The following is a 22,487-nucleotide window of genomic DNA, read 5'->3' as shown; positions in this document are numbered from 1 at the left end:
AGAAATAGACATTTGCCTTGGGAAGCTGGGAATATACACCATCTCATACCACAAACCATAAACAACTCAGAAAGAGCTGTCCATAGGTAAATTTTTCATTTAGTAGATATTTGCTGAGCATCTGTTACATTCATGACATTAGATTAGATGTTGTGAAAGATCTTTTTCAAAGTGAGTTACATGTGAACCTCACTCTTCCCAAGCTTTTTTGTCTGTAAACACATGCACTACTATATTTATATGAAGGAGATAAATATTACTTAGTGCTGCTATTCAAATGTCATGGGAGTTCATAGTCATGAAACTTGTTTCCCACCTTTGGAGGGAGTGTGGTAGAATAGAAAGAGTATGAACTTTGGAACTCCATTTTCCCCTGAACCACGGCCCCATCTTTTACAGTGGCCATGAGGAGAATGAGCAAGTTAGCCAACTTCTCCAAAATTCAGTGCAATCCATCATATCCACTAGAGCTGTGAGGGGCAAAGAGGGGCATATATCTGGAAAATTGCAGGTGTTTGATAAAAGTGAAGTTTTTTATCTCACTTTTTTTTTCCAGATGGGTTGATCAAAAAGGCTTCCTGTAGAAGGTATCATTTCATGTGGAACCAAATGTGTTGAGTTTTTATACTGCACTTTCTAAAGACTTAAGATGGCATAGTAAAGTTACAGGGCAAGATAAGGTGATAGGCTAGATTTGAGGAGGTTAGTCTAGAACAGTTAGAGATTTTGAAAAGGTGGCAAAAGCAAACAATAAACTCACAGGTGTTTTCAAGCTCATGATGGAGTAGAATTGTAATTTTTAGATAGTAAATTTTGTTACATTTCTTTAGGCATCAAGGAATAGTAGAATGACTTTTTGTTACATAGCTTTTGATATTGACATGAGAAAGAGTACAAATGCATCTTTATAGGATACTTTCCCCGGGCATTTAACTATCTGTAGACCCTTGCATTAACATTGTATAAATATTGTTTCCACTTGCCTCTCCATGGTGGGCCTACTTTCTAAAACGACCAACTTTTCTGTCCCCATTGAAACTTCGGTCTGTACTTTACTCTTCTTAGTGCCTCCACTTACCTCTTTTTCTGTTGATAACCTTATTCAAACAAACTCCTTCAACCAGTGTCTCATCTCTCTTCCTTTCATGAAATGGCATGAAACACTGAAATTTCAACTTGATTTCTCCTGCTGCTGGGCTTCTAAGTCCCCATTGAATGATTCTCTTTAAATTCACATTATACATGGAGTCCAGTGACTCCTTCCATTGTGTTCTGGCTTCTGTATTCTTGAGTATTTATTGATTTAGTTGACCATATTCTGTTTAAAACTTACCCCTTGCTTTTGAAAATGGTACCTCCCCTGTTAATCCAGAAATCTTTGGGGTTTTTTAGTTGCTTCTGATGACTTCTTTCTTTTTCTTAACCAGATTCTTCTTTAATCCTCTATGTTTCTTCAGTACCTCCTGTGATTTTTAAAAGTATATATATGTATTTTCCCCCAAATGAATATCTTTGGAACAGATCTGTCTCCTAATGTGTTGAACCTGTGTTCCCAACTACTTTTCAGGCATGTTTTCTTAGTTGTCTTACGGGTAACTCACATTTAACATTTCCAAAGTTAAATCTATTTATTTTTCTCTCAGACTTGGCTTTCTTTCCTTGGAGCCACCAGAATCTACCCAAATACCTTCCATTAGACTGGCTCATGGTTGCATTCTCAGGAGCCTCTTTCTTCCTGTTTCTTCACTTTGAACACTTTGAAAGTTCTCTTGAATCCATCCCACCTCTCAAAAACCAAAGTGTTCTGTGTATCTGTTGGATAGCCCTGTGTAGGACTACATGTCACTGCTTCTATTATGTTTACTGCTTATATTGTAAATCTTTGTTTACACATGTCACCTCCCGCAGATAATTTTAGATGACTAAATTACTACTATAATCAATATCATTTTTTATATGAAGTATTCTCAGAAACATTGTTTAAGGAAATATCAGATGTAAGTGCTTATAGATTGCCAGTTCAACTTCCTCACTTATAAAAACAAGGCAAAGGGGTTAAGTGACTTGTGCAAGATCCTAATTAGTTATCAGAAAATGTAGGTTAAAATGAACTTTTGCATAGGTAAAAAGTCATGTCAGTAATTCTAATACATGATTTGTACTCTTCCCCTTGCTCTGCTTCCCCAACCTGGACAAATAATATAATTCTTTGTAGAACATTGCCTCTTGATAAAATGAGAAATTTTGACTTGTTTTTGCATGGAACATGTTTAAAACCCCCACTGCTCTGAAGAGAAACCTTTGTGTTGAGATGTTCCAGAGGACCAAGTCTGCGTCTCCAGAGAGACCAGTGTGGGTGGCATACTCGAGTCCCTGGGGGTGGACACAGTGTCTACAGCTACCAGGAAAAGGGGCAGCAGACAGCAACAAAGGAGATAATGGAGGCGAATCATAAGTGACCTGTGCCTCAGTGGGGATGAGCTTGGAGAATGCTAAATTGAGGGTTTCCGAGGATGTGGGTTAGATCACTGGTGAAGAAGCGTTCCTCCATTTCATTATTGCAGTTGCTGAAATTCAGCAGCCCCAATCTTCCCTCTCTGCTATATTTTCTCAAGTGTCAAGTTCTCTGCATTTGTATAGATTAGGGAATGACTTGATATAGTACTTGGTTATAGTACAATTTGAATACAGTAAAACAAACTGTCCTTTCACAGTGCTATGATGGAAGGACTAACTAGTTCATGAGCCAGAGTTAGTTATTCAAGGTTTTGCTTTTCTTAAATTTATAACTGCATTTTAAAGTTTTGTGGTATCTTAAGTGATGTCACAATGTAACATGGAGTTCAAATTTAAAATAAAAAAAAATTTTTCAGTACTGGGAATTGAAGTGCTCTGTACCACGGTATGCACTACCATCCTATTTTACTTTTTATTTTCAGATAGGGTTTCCCTTAGTTGCTGAGGGTGGTCTAGAGTTTGTGATCCTCCTGCTTCAGCCTCCCAGTTTGCTGAGATTACAAGCATGTGCATGCATCACCCAAATGAAATTTTAATATATTGATGTAAGCAATTAATTTATATCACACCTACTTTCAGAAAACTTCCAAGATGGCTTGTATGTAAATATATTGTAATTTGTTAAATTTTAAAAGATATTGCTGTAACACATTTTTCTTTCTTTGTTGCATGACTAGATTCCCCATGGGAAGGGTCAGAATCCCCATGTGAAAAGTCATGAATACTCCTTAGCGAGGTTTTGTCTGTATCTACTCCTCTGGGCAATATTTTAGTGATTGCTCTTTTACCCAAGTAGTTCATATTCCTTTTATAAGGAGGGTCTGCATTTAATGTTTCCTCTCAATTCGAATTCTCCCCCCATATTTTCAAGACCTGCTTTTTCAGTACAACATACAGCTACAAATTAAGAATGCAAATCAGTTTCCTTCTCACAGTTGGAAAGCTAGAATCTTGTATCATAAATATGGTGGACTTTCTCCAGAACAGTGAATGTCACTGGGCTCAGCAGAGGTTTAGCCTGCTAAACTCACTCTCCTGTACAAGGCAGTTGTATACCACCCCCCCCCCCACTTGAATTATTAGAAAGAGGGATCAACATTATAATAATACATTGCAAGCAGTTGAAAATATTATTTAGATATGTAACTAGCTACCTGAGCTTTAATTTTTTTTTTAACCTCAGCATTGAAGAATGGGATTTAAAGATACTAAGCAAATCCATGAAACTCTTCCTTTTTCTTTTTTTTAAAAGAGAGAGTGAGAGAGAGAGAATTTTAATATTTATTTTTTAGTTTTTGGTGGACACAACATCTTTGTTTGTATGTGGTGCTGAGGATTGAACCCGGGCCGCACGCATGACAGGCGCTACCGCTTGAGCCACATCCCCAGCCCTCTTCCCTTTTCTTTTTATGTAACTCTAAGGGCATCACCATGTCAAATAATTTAAGCACTTTTGTGTGGTAATTTTACTCTTACCAACTTAAAAAAAATTCGTAGTAGGTTTTGCTTAATGTCATTGATGTAGAAGAACAGAAGAATTTGGCAGGTTTTGGTTTTTGAAGTCATTGCAAGTATTATTGACTTAAGTGCTGCTCTTCAGGGACCTTGACCTTTTCCATTTTTATTTTATACAATAAAACTAGCATCAAACTCCTGTTTTAATGATTGTGTTGCTGAACCATCTTCAAGTTCTTGGTCCCACTAGAGAGTCCCCTCCCTACTCCAAACTCTATGTCTTGAGCATGTCCATGTCCCTGCAGTATTCAGGAGGAGGACAGGAAAGCCATTCAACTTTCAGACTTGATATTTTCATCATTAAAATCATCACATGCACTTGTTAATGACATGAAATAAACAGTGGTATGCTGAGTTGTAAGGTGCAGGCTCCATTATTTATTTTGTGGTGTGTGTGTGTATGTGTGTATGTGTGTATGTGTTTTAAATTCAGTGAATATTTAGTTTAAAAATTGACATTTATACTGTTGTTTTCTGAATTGAACTTTCTAAGCAGAACAGTATCTTCTAAATAAGGAAGGAAAAGAAAATGATCATTTTTGTTGCGATATGATATAATAAAACATTCTTCTATTTTATGCTTAATATATCCTAGTGGAGTCCAGGTATGACCCAGGTGAATTGTGTTACCTTCCATATGTTGATAGGGGAAGAAAGGAGTACCTTTGAGCTTTTGAGAGAAAACATGTAAACAGCGGAGCAGAAGAATGAATGAATACAGAATCTCAGGTCACTGATGTGGTTGTTCATAATTAAAAAGAGGAAGGTAAAATATTTTTAAAAGAAGATAATTGGTGCTGAAACTTGCTGTACAATTATTTTTCAAGCAAACATTTACACTATGTCCCTTTAATTAGCTCACCTAGGTCATTTTAATAACATCCTAATCTCCATAGCTGCTATTTTTGCCTTCAGTCAAAGATTACTGAATTCTCTCTTTGATATACCATTACAGATCTGTAGTGATCTCTATTAAGTGCAATTCTGATTATTTCATTTTCTCCTAATATGTGTCCAAGGTCCCCACTCTAGTTTAATACTAACTTGTTATCATTGTGATGTCATTGAGCATACCCATGGACCATGTATTTGGCCTTAACCTTCGCCTTGTGCCTTCTCTGCTCATGTAATTTCCATCTAAAATACCTGAGCCCTCTTGCCATGGTGACATGTCTTCAGGCTCTCTCTACACTTCAGTTTTATGGCATTAGCACTTAGTGCAGTACTTCATCACTATTTATATGTCTTTTCCCCTGAGTGAATTCTTAACACCTTAGGGTGAGGGTTTTATTCTTTTTATAAACCTAACATCTATGGCATCTAATGCCTGGTTGGAGACAATACTTAGCAGTGTTCAAGATTTATGAAGTGGAGGCTTAGACCAGTAATAGATTAAATAAATAACCTATTTGTGTAGTACAGGAAACAGTTTCATACTCAGAACCTGGGCCAGGCCAGAGAACGCAGATACTTCTGTGGAGATAGTTACAGCGATCTTCTTCTGTTCTGTACGCAAACTGCAGCCCACATAGGAAAACTTAGGAGACTTTTATAAACTCCTAATCTTGTGCAGTGTGATCTGATGATGATGTTTGTGTGGGGGATCTGATAGAGAATTGTAGTGTTCTAATATATTTTCTCATTTAGAATCCAGGCTCAAGCAGATCTGGTTTCTTTTCTCCCAATCTGATGAATTACAGAGAAGTCTTGTTTGCTAGTTATGTGCTTTTGTTTACTAATCCATAAGTAGTGCACTGTAGCATTGCTAGAGTTTACACGGTCATGAATGAGCAACCTAGTTACATAACTTTCTTGAAGGTGCAAAAGACACAGAGAGTAGTTAATTTCAGAATTTTCCCGATTACACTTAATGTTGCTGATTCAGTTGTGATTCTTTTCATGATGTGGAAATATTACCACTTTCTGAGAATTTGGCGACCATTATACACCATTTGCTGAAGGAGATGAAAAAAAAATTGACTTTACTGATGTATAATTGTATGCAATAAATTGCATATACAAGTTTTGACATGTGTATACCCATGAAACTATCACTACCATCAAGATGACTTTTCCACCAATCCCTAAGTTTTCTCTGACTGCTTTGGATTCCATCCCTTTTTCTACCCCCATCTTCAGATGACTACTGATCTACTTTCTATCACTATAGATTAATTTTATATGAGTGGGATCACATCATATATTCATTTCTGCCTGGCTTCTTTAGTTCAGCTTAATTACTTTGAAATTGATTCATGTGGATGCTTTGTATCAACAGTTTATTCCTTTCTATGGTTGAGTAATATTTCATCATATGGATGTACCACATGGTGTGTGAAGTAAGGGTTGATGTTCACTTTATTTTTTTCATGCAGATATCCAGCCGATCTTGTACCATTTGTTGCAAAGGCTTTTTTTTTTCTTCATAGAATTGCTGAACTACTTTTAGCAAATATCAGTAGCCACATACATCTGCCTATTTATAGTCCATGTCTTTATATATCTCTTTTGTTAATACTGAAGTGTCTTCTTGATAACTATAACCTCATAAGTTTTGAAAGCTGTTTTCTAAAGTCTTATATTTTCTTATAAATTTTAGAAATTTTTTCCAATTCTTAAAAAAAAAAAAAAGGCGAGCTAATAATTTTGATTAAGAGTAGTGAGACTATGGGTCAAACCAAAACAAAAGAATAGTAAGACTTAAAGTTAGGTCTTTTTAGGTATATAGCAAAATAATTATTCTTAGCTATCAAATATAAAGTTCACATTTTGGGCCTAACCACAATTTAGTTTCTAACAACTTTTTCAACTTAAATTTCCATGAAGATATGTAAAATATTTAAAAACGTTTTAAAAATGTTTCTGATCACAGTAGACCTGGACTGAGGATAACCTTTTGCTATAGTCTTGGAGGTTTATCTTGAAACCATATAGCCAGTATATTTAGATAGAATTTAAAAATTGGTGTTTTCCTCATCTTCTGTCTCATGAAAGATAATGGGGTTAGTTCCCTGTGAAAGTGTAAACAGATAGGTTTGATTCTACTCTACTGTCCTCTTCTAGGTACAAGATTTCGGTTTCAATTTTAAAAGGCTTTAAGGCCAGAGAACAACAGGATTAGGAGATGGAAAATGGGGACAGGGTGAGGAGGAGTGCAGGAAGGCTAGCAGCTGGTTCTGTGCCCTAATGTAATTCCTCCAGACACAGCCTCCTTAATTTATACTCTGACACCTTACCCTGGTAGACAAGGTCCATTTGAAACACTAGCTTGAAGGTTAGTGTTTTCATGCATAATCATGGTAGAATCTTACTTATTTAAGTGGTGGGGTGAAGAGAAGAGCCCACCTTTTTATAGTGGGATCTCATTAATAAAGGACAGTCAATCATTAGAATTTGTTAGGAGCTGTGTTATCAACCGTGACTCATCATAGGATTACATTACTGCCATGATCAATAATCATTTATTGAATCATAAACACTTTAATGTACTTTCTTATTAAGTCTTCATCTCAAATCTATGAAATCAATATTATTAGGAAGTTAGAATTTAATCATTTATTCAAAGTCATTAATAAGAAAGGGGCAAATCTGGATTTTGAGCTGAATTAGAATTTGAAGCACTTAGTGCAGAGTCTGTTATGTAATAAACACTCAATAAATGATAGACATTACTATTACAAATTTTGTCTTCAAAAATTGTAGTAGCTTTGCACAAGTCAAGTAACTTGTGCAAAGCTACTAAGTGGTCAGACAAGAGTTCAGATCAGTTCTGCCAGTTGTGTAGTCATATTCTCATTCTGTGTTATGTACTTGACTTATGTAGCTAAGGGAATACTATATACTTTTCTGACCCCAAACCATAAATCTGGATAAGGTAAAAAGAAAACAATACCAGGCATGATGGCATATCACTATAATTCCAGTGACTTGAAAGGCAGAGGCCAGCCCATGCAACTTAGTGAGGTCTGGGTATATTGCTCAGAGATAAAGCAACCCCTGGGTTCAATCTTCAGTACCAAAAACAAACAAACAAAAAACCAAAAAAAAAAAAAAAAAACATCAATATGCTTTGGTGAGAAAATACCAAACAATAAAAGGGTACATTGTCAAAATCCAGAAAAATATATCTTTAACAGTGAAGAACTAGAAGAAAATTTCAGAGAAAATAATTTGTTTATTCAGAAAAAAGGACTTAAAATGAACCCAAAAGATAATGTCTTCAATGAACATGGTACCATGTGAGAAAAGGAAAAATACTAGGAAAACTAAAATTGTTTTTGTATGATTAAAGTCTCCATTGGTGAAGAAAGAAATAGAACTGATATTGTGGAAATAATCATTGCTATAGAGAACAAACTTAAGATATTTGCCCCCAGAGCATAGGAAATAAAGAAGTTAAATGAATGAGAAAAAGGTTATGGTAGCTTAGAAAATTCAGTGTTGTTACAAGGTTTTTGTAGAGAAATCAGAGTATTTAGGAGAGAAACAGAATCAAAGGCATATGAAGAAAATTCTTATGAGCTAAAAATAATCTAAATATGCAGATGACAAGACCTAACTATATCCAGCCCACAATAACAAAGAGAGACGTGTAGCTAAATATATTCTGTTGAAGTATTTATATTTCATAGATGAAGAAGAATAATTTTCTAATCATCCTAGACAAAAAGTAAGTTATATAGTGAGGCCTTTAATCCCACTAGCTCAAGAGGCTGAGGCAGGAGGATTGTAAGATCAAAGCCGGCCTTAGCAAGTTATCAAGAGCCTGTCTCAAAATAAAATAAAAATAAAAAAAAAGTCTAGGCATATGACTCAATGGTTAAGTGCCCCTGGGTTCAATCTCCAGTACCAAATAAATAAATAAATAAAAGAAACTAAAAAACTGTCTGAGAATACTTAGAATTATGATTTAAAAAAAGAAAAATTCTATTTTTGTACTGGAGTTTTACCTCCAGTCAAAAGCAATAGAGATATTTTCTTTATTATTAATTGTCTCAAAAATCAATTTTTTTTTGGTAATAGTTTTGAGAATCTATTCCAGCTGACAAGGTAATAACCCAAAATTTAAAATAAAATAGGAACAGGAAAGTATAACTATAAATATATACCCACAGGTACGCATACAGATTAACCATGAGAATAGTAACAAGCTGAGAGTAATGCCTCAATAATTTTTATAAATAAGATTATAGACGTAAATGCCAATGTCAGATTACACTTATTAACTATTGTTTTAAAATACACATGAAGTCCAGCATCTTAACCTTTGGGAAGTGCACAATTCAGAAGTGTCAAAGATATGCACAGCATTGTGCCATAGGTTAGGCAACAGCCCCTTCTCCCCTGCTCCTGGCCGCCACCATTCTACTTTGTTGTTATCTGTGTGACTGCTCTAGGTATCTTGTATAAGTGAAATCATATGATATTTGTCTTTTTGTGACTGACTTCTTTCCGGATTACATTCTTAAAAACTTAAAATAGGAGGAGTCGGTAGAAGGAGGTTGGGAGCCTAGGAATGCCACACTTATGTCCTCTTTTAAAAATAATTCGATGTTGGATTTTGCTGAAGTCTTTCGATTTTATCTCTGTTTTTGCTTAGATTAGTTATTAGTTAATTAGTTATTAGTTATTAGGTAAACCGTCAAGTACATTTTCAGCATTCTTTTGTGGGTCACGGACTTTTTTCTCTATCACAAGGATATGTTTTTTTGATAGTAAACTGTATTCTTTCTTTGGAATAAACCATAATGATAATAATATGTTATTCTTTTGATAGCAACACTATATTCAATTTGATGATATTTTGTTTAGTGTTCTTGAAGTTGCATTTATACGTGTGTTTAATCTCTTTTTTTTTTTAAGAGAGAGTGAGAGAGGAGAGAGAAATTTTTGATATTTATTTTTTAGTTATAGGCGGACACAACATCTTTTGTTTGTACGCGGTGCTGAGAATCGAACCCGGGCCGCACGCATGCCAGGCGAGCGCGCTACCACTTGAGCCACATCCCCAGCCCCTGTGTTTAATCTCTTGTTGGCTGGGTGGTTGCTTGTTTTGTTTTGATGAAGTAGGTTACAAGTTTAGGGATTCAAATTTTGCTGTCTCCAGAAACGCTTGTACAAGTTTTCTTATTCATGAAGCTTGTCATAATTTTTTAAGGGCCTGAGACGGTTTAAATTGCATTGGAATTTAAAGATAGATAAAATCCAGCTGTGAATCCATCTGGTGCTGTTCTTTAATCACCTTTCTGTTCCAGGTTTGTCACATTTTAAAGTACATAAGGCTGGGTGTAGTGGTGCAAGCCTGTAATCTTAGCAATTTAAGAGGTTGATGCAGGACCATAGCAAGTTCAAGGGCTGCCTTGGCAATTTAGTGAGACTCTATCTCAAAATAAAAAATAAAAAGGGCCGAGGATATGACTCAGTGTATTCCTGGATTTAGTCCCCAGTACCCTTTCCCCCAACACACACACACAAGTACCTGAGAATCCTCTGCAGGTCTTATTAAATTTCAGACTCTGATTCCTGGAGCTGGGTGGTACCTATCCTTCTGCATTTGTAATAAGCTTCTGGTTTATGCCAATGCTTTTTGATACTACAGTTTGATTCATTGCTAGGACAGTGGTTCCCAAACTTTGCTGCACATTTGAATCACTTGGGGGAACTTTTAAAAAGTCCTCATGTCCAGGTCTCATCCCTGAGCAATTAAATTGGAATAGCCAGGGTTGGAAGCTAAGCATAAATTGGTTTCAAAACCCCAGGTGGTTCCAGTGTTGAACAAATTTTGGGAACCACTGCACCAAGGTAATTGGTCTATTTCAAGTTTTCCACTTCTTTGCAATTTTGGTTACTTTCATTTGACTAAGTGATTGCCATTTCACTTTTCAAAGTTGTGGTCAATAAGTTGTATGTGTTATCCTCTACCTTGTTAATGTATTTGGTCACTTTTGTCTCCTTTCTGTTCTTGGGCTTGTATTTTTTGTACATAAGGCTGGGTGTAGTGGTGCATGCCTCTTTTTTTTTTTTTTTTTTCCTCAATCAGCCTTGGAAATGATTTTATTTTTCTGTTTTGCTGGTCTTTTCAGAGAATTTTTTTGTTGTTGTTTTATGTATTACTTTAAATATTTCTCTTTCTAACCTGTTAATTTCAGCTTTAATCTTTAATTCTTTTAAATTTTCTTGGATTATGTTGCTGTTCTTTCTTGATAAATAATTATTTTCTTTTGTCTTTTTCATTGCTGTCTAGATTGTAATTTCTATTTTGGGGTTCTCTTTGGTTTGTTTATTTTCTTGATTTCCAGGTGGTTCAGAATACTTATTTTATTTACATTTTGTCACTTACTTACTTTTATTTTTATTTGCTAAAGATGAAACAATATGGTCTTGAAAAGTCTCTATTTTTAAGAATTTGTTGAAGTTGTCTCTTTGGACAAGGATTTGATCTTTTTTTTTTTTAATTTATATTTTCATGAGATAAAGTTAGCCTTTTCCTAATAGTTATGTTCAATTCTAAGAGAGATGAAAAATTCTGATTACTAATTCCCACTGATGATTATATTTTTATCTAGTTTCTTATATTTTATAATTTTTGGATTATATACTTTTTCTCAATATTATTTTGTTCATATAGGGTTTATGATTTATATTTTTTTGTTAATTGTACTCTATTAATAATGATTCATTGTAATTTATTTTAAATTATTTCTTTTTTTTCTTTTTTTTTATTGTTGGTTGTTCAAAACATTACATAGTTCTTGATATATCATATTTCACACTTTGATTCAAGTGGGTTATGAACTCCCATTTTTACCCCATATACAAATTGCAGAATCACATCATTTACACTTCCATTGATTTATATATTGTCATACTAGTGTCTGTTGTATTCTGCTGCCTTTCCTATCCTTTACTATCCCCCTCCCCTCCCCTCCCCTCCCCTCTTCTCTCTCTACCCCCTCTACTGCAGTTCATATCTCCCCCTTGTATTATTTTTCCCTTTCCCCTCACTACCTCTTGTATGTAATTTTGTATAACCCTGAGGGTCTCCTTCCATTTCCATGCAATTTCCCTTCTCCCTCCCTTTCCCTCCCACCTCTCATCCCTGTTTAATGTTAATCTTCTTCTCATGCTCTTCGTTCCTACTCTGTTCTTAGTTACTCTCCTTATATCAAAGAAGACATTTGACATTTGTTTTTTAGGGATTGGCTGGCTTCACTTAGCATAATCTGCTCTAATGCCATCCATTTCCCTCCAAATTCTATGATTTTGTCATTTCTTAATGCAGAGTAATACTCCATTGTGTATAAATGCCACATTTTTTTTATCCATTCATCTATTGAAGGGCATCTAGGTTGGTTCCACAGTCTTGCTATTGTGAATTGTGCTGCTATGAACATCGATGTAGCAGTGTCCCTGTAGCATGCTCTATTTAGGTCTTTAGGGAACAGACCGAGAAGGGGAATAGCTGGGTCAAATGGTGGTTCCATTCCCAGCTTTCCAAGAAATCTCCATACTGCTTTCCAGATTGGCTGCACCAATTTGCAGTCCCACCAACAATGAACAAGTGTACCCTTTTCCCCACATCCTCGCCAGCACTTGTTGTTGTCTGACTTCATAATGGCTGCCAATCTTACTGGAGTGAGATGGTATCTTAGGGTGGTTTTGATTTGCATTTCTCTGACTGCTAGGGATGGTGAGCATTTTTTCATGTACTTGTTGATTGATTGTATGTCCTCCTCTGAGAAGTGTATGTTCATGTCCTTGGCCCATTTGTTGATTGGGTTATTTGTTATCTTGTTGTCTAATTTTTTGAGTTCTTTGTATACTCTGGATATTAGGACTCTATCTGAAGTGTGAGGAGTAAAGATTTGTTCCCAGGATGTAGGCTCCCTATTTACCTCTCTTATTGTTTCTTTTGCTGAGAAAAAACTTTTTAGTTTGAGTAAGTCCCATTTGTTGATTCTAGTTATTAACTGTTGTGATATGGGTGTCCTATTGAGGAATTTGGAGCCCGACCCCACAGTATGTAGATCGTAGCCGACTTTTTCTTCTATCAGACGCCGTGTCTCTGCTTTGATATCAAGCTCCTTGATCCATTTTGAGTTAACTTTTGTGCATGGCGAGAGAAAGGGATTCAGTTTCATTTTGTTGCATATGGATTTCCAGTTTTCCCAGCACCATTTGTTGAAGATGCTATCCTTCCTCCATTGCATGCTTTTAGCCCCTTTATCAAATATAAGATAGTTGTAGTTTTGTGGATTGGTTTCTGTGTCCTCTATTCTGTACCATTGGTCCCCCCGCCTGTTTTGGTACCAGTACCATGCTGTTTTTGTTACTATTGCTCTGTAGTATAGTTTGAAGTCTGGTATCGCTATACCGCCTGATTCACCCTTCCTGCTTAGCATTGTTTTTGCTATTCTGGGTCTTTTATTTTTCCATATGAATTTCATGATTGCTTTCTCTATTTCTATAAGAAATGCCATTGGGATTTTGATTGGCATTGCATTAAACCTATAGAGAACTTTTGGTAATATCGTCATTTTGATGATGTTAGTTCTGCCTATCCATGAACAGGGTATATTTTTCCATCTTCTAAGATCTTCTTCTATTTCTCTCTTTAGGGTTCTGTAGTTTTCATTGTATAAGTCTTTCACCTCTTTTGTTAGGTTGATTCCTAAGTATTTTATTTTTTGGGGGGATATTGTGAATGGAGTGGTTGTCCTCATTTCCATTTCAGAGGATTTGTCGCTGATATACAGGAATGCCTTTGATTTATATGTGTTGATTTTATAACCTGCCACTTTGCTGAATTCATTTATTAGCTCTAATAGTTTCTTTGTAGACCCTTTTGGGTCTGCTAGGTATAGAATCATGTCATCTGCAAATAGTGATAATTTAAGTTCTTCTTTTCCTATTTTTATGCCTTTAATTTCTTTCGTCTGTCTAATTGCTCTGGCCAGTGCTAATTAACAACAGTTTCCTTTTTGCTTGAATTTGCCTGATTTCTCTTTGAATACTCATTTACTTCCATTTTTTTGTCTCATTTTTGTTATCATTTTACCTTAAGTGTATTCATTAAAAATAGTTGGATTTTATTTTCTTCACTTGATCTAATACTCTCATTATGGGAAAAGTCAATCTGCTTAAATTTATTAAATGCTTGCTGAATTTGATTTTTCTCCGGTTTTGCTTTTTATTTATTACATGTTTTCATATTCTACTTCCTTATTTTTGTTACCTGAATTATATTCTCATTTATTGTGTTTTTCTTTGTGTTAATTTGAAGTAATATATCTTTTTCCCTGCTCTTAAAAACAAATGTCTGCCATTTTACTATTATCTAAAAATAACATGCAGGAATTTATTTATTTATTTACTTTTTTATTTATTCTAGTTAATTATATATGACAGCAGAACATGCAGGTTTTAATGTGAACTCATATCTACTATGATTATCATCTGCATTTTAGAGAAGAGAACTGTGAGGTATACCTGCCTTTGTTTTTCTTAGTAAATGGTATAACTGAGTCTTGGAAATATTACTCCAGAGCCACCTTTTAAGTACTAAGCATTTGGAGGGAGAACTACCTTCTACGTCCCTAGATAAGAGAAAAGCATATAATAATTGTATTATACTCTATTTAATAACTTTATTATGCCATATAATATACATGACACATTTAGTAAACTATATCATTTCTGTTCTAATGAATTAAAAAATCTGAAGAGTTGACAGTTTTCTTGATGTATATATTAATTATATATTTAATTTCTGAGTCTCTCCCAGGTCTCTTCAGTCACCATAAGGGATTTGCACTTCATATTGAAGGAAAAATCATAATTCTAAATTAATATGAGAATGTCGACTTTGACTATAGACTGAGATTAAGGTTCTCTACAAAGAATAGTTTTCTTTGTAAGGATTAATATTTCTGTTTTGTAGTCACTGTTTCTAACAGCGATGGTAGGCAGTCCAGGTCAGTTGAGAAACTAAAAATAGAATATGTCTCTTATATGATTTAATATATATTAAATTATTCAAGAGTAGGAAACAAGAGTAGAGTAATATCCACTAAAGACTCAACATTGGCCAGGCACAGTGGCTCATGCCTGTAATCCCAGTGGTTTGGGAGGCTGAGGCAGGAGGACCTCGAGTTCAAAGCCAGCCTCAGCAAAAGTGAGGGGCTAAGCAACTTAGTGAGACCCTGTGTCTAAATAAAATACAAAATAGGACTGGGGATGTGGCTCAGTGGTCTAGTGCCCCTGAGTTCAATACCTAGTACCAAAACAATAAATAAATAAATAAAACAGAAAAACAAACAACTCAACGTTGTCTATAATTTTTTCTGAAGCAGATTTGGGGAAGTTGATTTTAGCAGTTAATTTTTCCTAAAGTTTCAGGAAATTTTCATGAACCATATATTGTTCTTTTTCAGAGCATAAAAAGTGTTTGGTTGTCATCTAAACTATTTTATAGTGCCTGTGTATAATGCTGGTATGGAAATTTGACAGATAACATGCTGAAGTCCTTGCAAACAGTTTCCAGGTACATAAAGAAAATTTGGAAGAAACTGTCAACAAACCAGTTCATCAGTAAATTAAAATAACTATCTTCCATGGATGAACAAAGATAATTAAGATTCCAGTAATATATAATACCAATATATGGTATAAATAATGAGTATAATATCTTCTAATTCCAAAAAGCATTATCATCAGAGAAATTTTAAAAATTGAGAAAACCAAGTGAACAATTTTCCAAATAATGAGGAAAAAATCAATAAAGTAATATCAGTAATGTAATTATCATTAAATGTAAATTTCTAGAAGTAATCTCATTAAGAATAAATTATTCTTATTAACAATTACTGTTTTACGTATTTTTTAATGTGGTGGTTTTTTTTTCAAAAGTTCTACTTTTGAAGGTTCTTTTGAAAGAATAATGCATATATCTGAAAAAAATCTAATTTTATCTTAAAGAAATGAAAATTATAACATTAACATAATGACATCTCTCCTCTATCAGCTTGTCACAATTAGAGACATATCTCTACTTCTATGTAGCTGGGATGGTAAGATGGACACATTCATGTGATGGACACTGCCTGAGGGAGTATAACTTGGCAAAAACCTTATGGAAAGTAGTTTGACAGTTTTCACCAAGAGCTTTACAAGAGTTTATGTCCTTTGACCCAGTAAGCCTACTTCTGGGAACTCCAGCCCAAGGAAATCATGAGAATTGCTGACAAAGATTTGTGTGTAAGGATGTTAATAGCAGTGCTGTTTATAGTATTTTTCAAAAATGGGAAATAACCTAAAATGCCAAACAATAAAAAAATGGTCAAATAAATGGCCCCTTAAAGTGTGATACAGTCAAGGTGATGGATACTCATAAACATCATGCTTTTGAAAACGTGTTTAACCTAAAAGGAGAGATAGAATGTTAACAGAAAAATTAAGATGTTAATTTACATAAATAAAATAATCTTGATTTTGTAAAGATACATGTATTTTATATTATATGCAGGAAAAGGTTTTAAAAAACTGGAAGGAAATAGTGAAACAATATAAAAAAATTAAAATAACACTATCAGAGAGTGTAATTGTTAGGAAATTCTTGACTTTCAGGTCACTTAAATCTCACCATTTATGTTTCATATTTAAAGATAAACAATTCTAAATTAATATTAGAATGTTAATCTTTCCTATAGGCTGAGATTCAGTCTCTGTGCAAAGAATCATTTATCATGTCAGTACTTATATTTTTATTTGATACTCAGTTCTCATACCTAGTTATAGGCAGTTCAAGTCAATTGAAGAACTAAAGATAGAGCTATGTCTCATACACTACCAGAAATCCACCAGTGGGTCAGTTATCATGTCTGAAATTGTAAGATTGGCAAAGCCTAATCTGAAATCATCTCATTCTCTCCCCTGTACCCCATAAACAAAGAGTTAAGCCATCTTTTGCACTCTGTTGAAGGAAGTGATCAATTAACTGGAATCAAGGGCTGGAAAATGCCTTTGCAGTGTCTCTTGTCTACCTGCTCTTTCTCCAAATGAGCTATGCAAGAAAATGAACACAGGAAAATAACCATCGAAGACAGTGGAATCTGAAGGTTACCATGGGCTTCAGAGGTGATTTTATCAGGTTTTCTATCCAAAATATGAACTCTTATGCCCAATGGTAGTATTTAGAGCTATTGAGAAACTTCCTACTCATGAAGTTGGACAGTTCTTCATATGTAAAATGACAACAATATTCCAGCATAGTTCACAGGATAATTGTGAAAATTAAGCACATTCTTTCTTGTGAAACAGGGCATATGTGGATTCTTATTACCTTTGCAGTTTCACATTCTTTCTTAGAACTTTTTTTCATTGGATAACAAATCTTTTTATTGAGCCAAAAATCAGCTCTTAGAACTATGCAAAGTAAGTCTAATCCACCATCTACATTAACAGTCCTTCACATATTTGAAGACAGCTTTCATGAATTTAATAACTGCTTTCCGTGTGGCTTTTTTTTTTAAATTTCAAGAATAGAACACAGTAGACCATAAAAATGAGTGTTATCAGTCTTCCTTTGGATTTTCTATGTAAATGTTGTTTAACATTCAAATGGTGCTGATTATAATTTGAGATATTAACAGTTAGATATGCCATTGTGTCTCTCTGTTATTGTTTGTAAAGGAGGTTAAACACTATATTAACTTCTGAGCAGTGATTTACTGTTGCTTTTGTGAGAGAAAAATAAAAAAGAAGTAAAATAATATAATTTGATATTGCCTTTGAGACTTTTCAGTTTGTGGAGCTCTTTATTTCCTACTCAGTTTTATTTTATTTTTTTTTAAAAAGCATACTTGTCGTGTAAATACAGCATCACACAAATTCAGAGTTATTCTTTTCTTCCTGGCTGAAGCTGCAGTGTAATATTACTCCATAACCCTACAGCAGCTGCTCTGTCTCAAAGATGCTCATATTTTCTTTTCTTTTTTTTTTCTTTTTTTGGTAGATGAAGAGAATTTTCTACATGAATGTCTCTAAATTACTTTAAGATCTTTGGCCTTTGTATAAGCTATTGATATTTACAGTGGTCAGTGTAACATGTGAAAACCATGTTTCTGAAAGGCCCCAGTATCCTGTAGGTTACAGAGGTTTTATGTTAATAGCTGTCTGTTCTGCTGAGTCTCAGCCTCTATACTATTACAGGGCTCCAACCCACTGCAGGATCCTCCCCAGTTATTTTTGCTGGAGTCCCCAAGTATTATTTCCTATAGGCTTGAGCAAATACTATTTGTTCTCCAAATACTGTCATCCAGTACTTCTTTACTCTGCCTGTCTTGGGTAATGCTTCTCCACTGCAAAAACAGTGCTGTGTGCAAAGATGCATGAAGGTAGCAGCTGTCTGCACCAGGTGCTTCTCCCAGGCTACCCTCTTGACCGATTTCCATTCCCTCTCAGACTATCCCCTTGTCAGCCACTCACCAACCACCCCTGTGGCCCACTGTCACTAGGTACTACCATGGGTCTCTGAGAACCTTGCTTTCACTGAAGTGTCCCTATGCTCCATGTAGGATTAGAGCCCAGTGGAATCTATGGGATTGCATTTTATCCTGTGGGTTCTGACATATTTCCAATGCTCTCATAGTTTTAGTAAAATGACTCTTGTTTTCCTTGTAGATTTTGGTTTCTCAGACCTGGGAAGATTGGAGGTGGGGAATGGAGAAACACCCTACTACATTCTGAACTGTCTTGCCTTTTCTATGAGATAGTCATTTCCTTTGGTCTGAGTGCCTATCTTGGGTAAAACCAGCCATGAGGAGGCTCATTCTTCCCTCATGATTTGATTCCTAACAGACCCATACTTCACACCATCTTAATGAACATGGCTTAGAAGTTGATGAACCTCTGACTACTCATTAGTTTTCTAGAGAAATGAACTTCACATTAGATCTACACACAGAAATGTTATGTATTACATGTGATGTAATTCATATAAACTTTCTCTGGTTCATCAATTTAGTTTATAAGTATTTTTGAGCACCTACTCTTTAAATACTTTATTAGTCCTTTGATTTTTATTTTGTACTAAATGCTCAAAGTTACACATTAGTATACAATTAAAGCAGGGATATAATCTGACTCCAATCATTACTCTCTTCCATTCTGCCCAACAGCCTAAAAACTCTTCAGCAAATGAGTTCCAGGGGATGACACATGTTAGTATATTGATCTCTCAATCTTTAGCCATCTGTATCCACATTGTTATAAAACTACTAAATTGTTAATTTGTGACTAGTTTTTAAAACTTGAACTTAAAAAGTTTTTTGCATGTATTTAGTAGTAACTCTATATACAACCAATAAATGAGTTGCTGAGGGAGATATAGAGATGAACAAAATCTAGTCACTCCCCTAAATAAAGGAGCTGGTCAACCAGCAAGGAATTACAGACTCAAAAACAATTATCTAAAAAATCTGAAAATGGAAAGTGTGAAATAAGCACAAACTAGGTGGGTGTGATGTGAGTAAAGAAGAAAGAGATTCTTTCTGGCTGGGCCCCTGGTGGGAAAGAAGGAAAAAGTGGTGTAGCAGCCTATGGGGTGGGTGGTGGTCAAGCTGGACACTGCAAGGTGGAATTAAGGTGTGTAGGAAGAGCCTTTGATCAGGGGGAACTTCAGGGGAAACCTGAGGGCAGGCATTTTCAGAGTGCAAGTAATCTTGTCTGGTTATGTATAAGTTTAAATAATGTGTTTATATCTAATATGTTTATTGTTAGTCATCTATAAAATAAACTATCCTTTAAAACCAACAAAAACAATAGAAATCTCTGCATACAATGGTAACATAGTGGTCTAGAAGATTGAAACGATTTGGTCCCTAACCAGGCAGAGAGAGTCAATTATCCTTTTTTGTATTCATAGCTTTTAGCCCTTGATACAGTGCTGGTTAAGTAGAAGTTTCTCAATAATTACTGAAATGAATTCAACGGGGTGAAAATAAATTGCTCAAGAAGTTTCTTAAAATAAAAGTGCATCGAGTGGGGATGTTTTATTATTATTCTCCTAAAAATGTACTTTTTTCCCCCAGAGGAATGACTTAATAATGAGGCCTAAGTTTTATCACCAACTGAGACCTTGTAATTGCTTTTTACTCTTTCTTTCATTCTGTTTCTAAAGAGGGCAACTAGATATGTATAAAACTGTTTGGACATACATGATCCCTCAGTCCACAGCAGTGAAGTGTATATGCCAATGAAATGATTTCTGCCATGCTATTAAGATTAGAGAGCATTGGCAATGACCTTTGTTAGGATAAACTTTCTAAATAAAGATTCACAAGTAATATGGGACTTGTGGAATTCAGTGTGCTTAATTCACTATATGGCTAATTTCTGGCTCTGTGGCTTAATTTATTGGTGACAAATAACAAGTGCCTACCATGCATGGGTTTTATATTTTTATCTCACTTTGTATTCATAGCAGTTTTATGAGGTAGGTGATTTTATTATCTCCAATTTCTAGATGAGGCATTCAAGGCACAAGGAAGTACAATAATATGACCAAGATCCCATAACTAGTAAATTGTGGCTGAAATTCAAATCCCAGCTCTCCAACATGAACATTCAGGTTGCTAACCACCCATTCTCACCTCCCTGAACTGAAACTAACGCCTTGGTCAGTTTTAAAGCTTTATGGGAAATCCAATCAAGTTGCCAGTTCTTGGACTCTGGAGAGAATTTTTCCTGGAGTTCAATTCTGAGGATTTTCAGACACTCTGCTGCAAGCCATCTCTCTCCTCCTAAGTTCTTCTCTTCCTCCTCACTCTTATTACACTCCCTTGACATGCATGAGAACTGAGGGGACAGTATGGTTTGTGGGTGTCATCTTTAGCTCTGGACATAGCCAGAACAACTAGCAGACAGGCATGAATTTTCTTAGGCTCCTGAATCATGGATCCTGCGCCCAAGATGTCACCTAAGGATCATGTGTCATTCCTGGAGACCTGGATTCACTGTCCTTTGTTGCTTAAAATGTCTCATTTTGAATTAAAGGGAGTCCAAAAAGTAATAGCAAGAGTAAGGAAAGCACTGAAATCATGCAAGGTGTACTAGAGATGCATGGAAATGGGTTGGTGCAAAGTAGTATTTGTTGTGTGTACAAGTTCTACTTTTATTAGTGACTGTGGAACAAGGGTGGGAGTGCTGGTAACAGCAACTCACTTTTCTTTAATCAGTGAAGGATTTGTGAAAGAACAGTGGTTTCAAGAGATCTTTGAAGTCTTTCCAACAAAGTGCTAATTGTGGTTGTGGTTTTCCTTTTTCTTTCTTCCTTTTTTTTTCTTTTTTGTTAATGGGTAGACTTTAGCCTACCAGGTGCTACAGAGTCAAATGCGTTCAATGAGTGCCCTAAACATTCTCAATGCATGAAATGTGGCAAATAAAACCACATTTGCACATTTGGAAAGTTAAGGAAATTTTTTTCTATGAGATTATTTAGCATCTAAACTTTTTACTTTTGTTCAAACAGAACCAGTGTTTGTGCTCCCAAGAGCTTTGTTTTAATTTGTCCTGGTTATAAGCTTTCTTGTTTTTTATTCTAACCTTTGGTCAAACAATGAACAAATTCTAGTGTTTAATCATTTATTTTACTTTCTGTTTATGTTGATCTTTTGCCTCTTGATGTTTATTTTCAGGATACCTTGAGGATAGTTTTGTAAAATCTGGAGTCTTCAATGTATCAGAACTTGTGAGGGTATCCAGAAGTAAGTAAATGGCTTTCTTTTTACTCAAGTGTACAGTATGATGTAAAAATATTTTAAATTTTGAACCTTAAATACAGTATGAAGAGTGACTACATCTTATGAGAATTTGCATTTGAAAATCTTAAACCTTTTGATGAAATCATTAAGTGAATGTATTATGTCTGTTTTTCTAAATTATTTGCATTCAAATCAAAACTTTCTGTTGTGCAAAATTAATTTTTTAGGTTGTTCTTATTGCCATGTTATTGGTATTCATCTAATTCAGTTCTCTTGTGACCATAGTTGGGCATTTATATCAAAGGAAGTGTGATTAATTAAATGTACTCTGTGTTGTTATGATAACCCACATAAGTTTCCTGTAGATAAGTGCTTTTTCATTTTACTAACATTTTGGTGGGGGTTGGAGATGTACAGGATATACACGCTAACATGCAGAGTGTAAAGGGATGCAGAAATTAACTTTGCAGATTGTGGTTGGATATAGATAGAAAGCATTGTTATCCAACACAATGTCCAATTGTTTTAACTGGCCACCTCACCTGGATACCATTCTTGGCATGCTGGATCATATTTTTTTTCCAGGGAAAACTTACCTGGCTGGCTACCTAAGCAAGGGGTATGTTCCCTTGATTAACTCTTTGACTTATTACTAATGTATGCAAATTATGTGAGATGAACTCTTAATGCACTGAT

At 35.0% G+C, this 22,487-nt stretch overlaps 1 protein-coding gene across 1 annotated transcript in view; it reads left to right on the top strand.

Moving 5' to 3' along the window:
- Positions 1–22,487, top strand: part of LOC143389837 (nuclear factor 1 B-type-like) — a 120,128-nt gene that overhangs the window by 33,629 nt on the left and 64,012 nt on the right. The window contains exon 8 of the mRNA XM_076842614.1: positions 21,726–21,794. Within this exon, the coding sequence (XP_076698729.1) occupies positions 21,726–21,794 (69 nt within the window). The remainder of the gene's footprint in view (positions 1–21,725; positions 21,795–22,487) is intronic.

Source organism: Callospermophilus lateralis, unplaced genomic scaffold (assembly GCF_048772815.1).
Source record: "Callospermophilus lateralis isolate mCalLat2 unplaced genomic scaffold, mCalLat2.hap1 Scaffold_66, whole genome shotgun sequence".
NCBI classification, from domain to species: domain Eukaryota; kingdom Metazoa; phylum Chordata; class Mammalia; order Rodentia; family Sciuridae; genus Callospermophilus; species Callospermophilus lateralis.
This window is presented reverse-complemented; position numbering and strand designations above follow the sequence as displayed.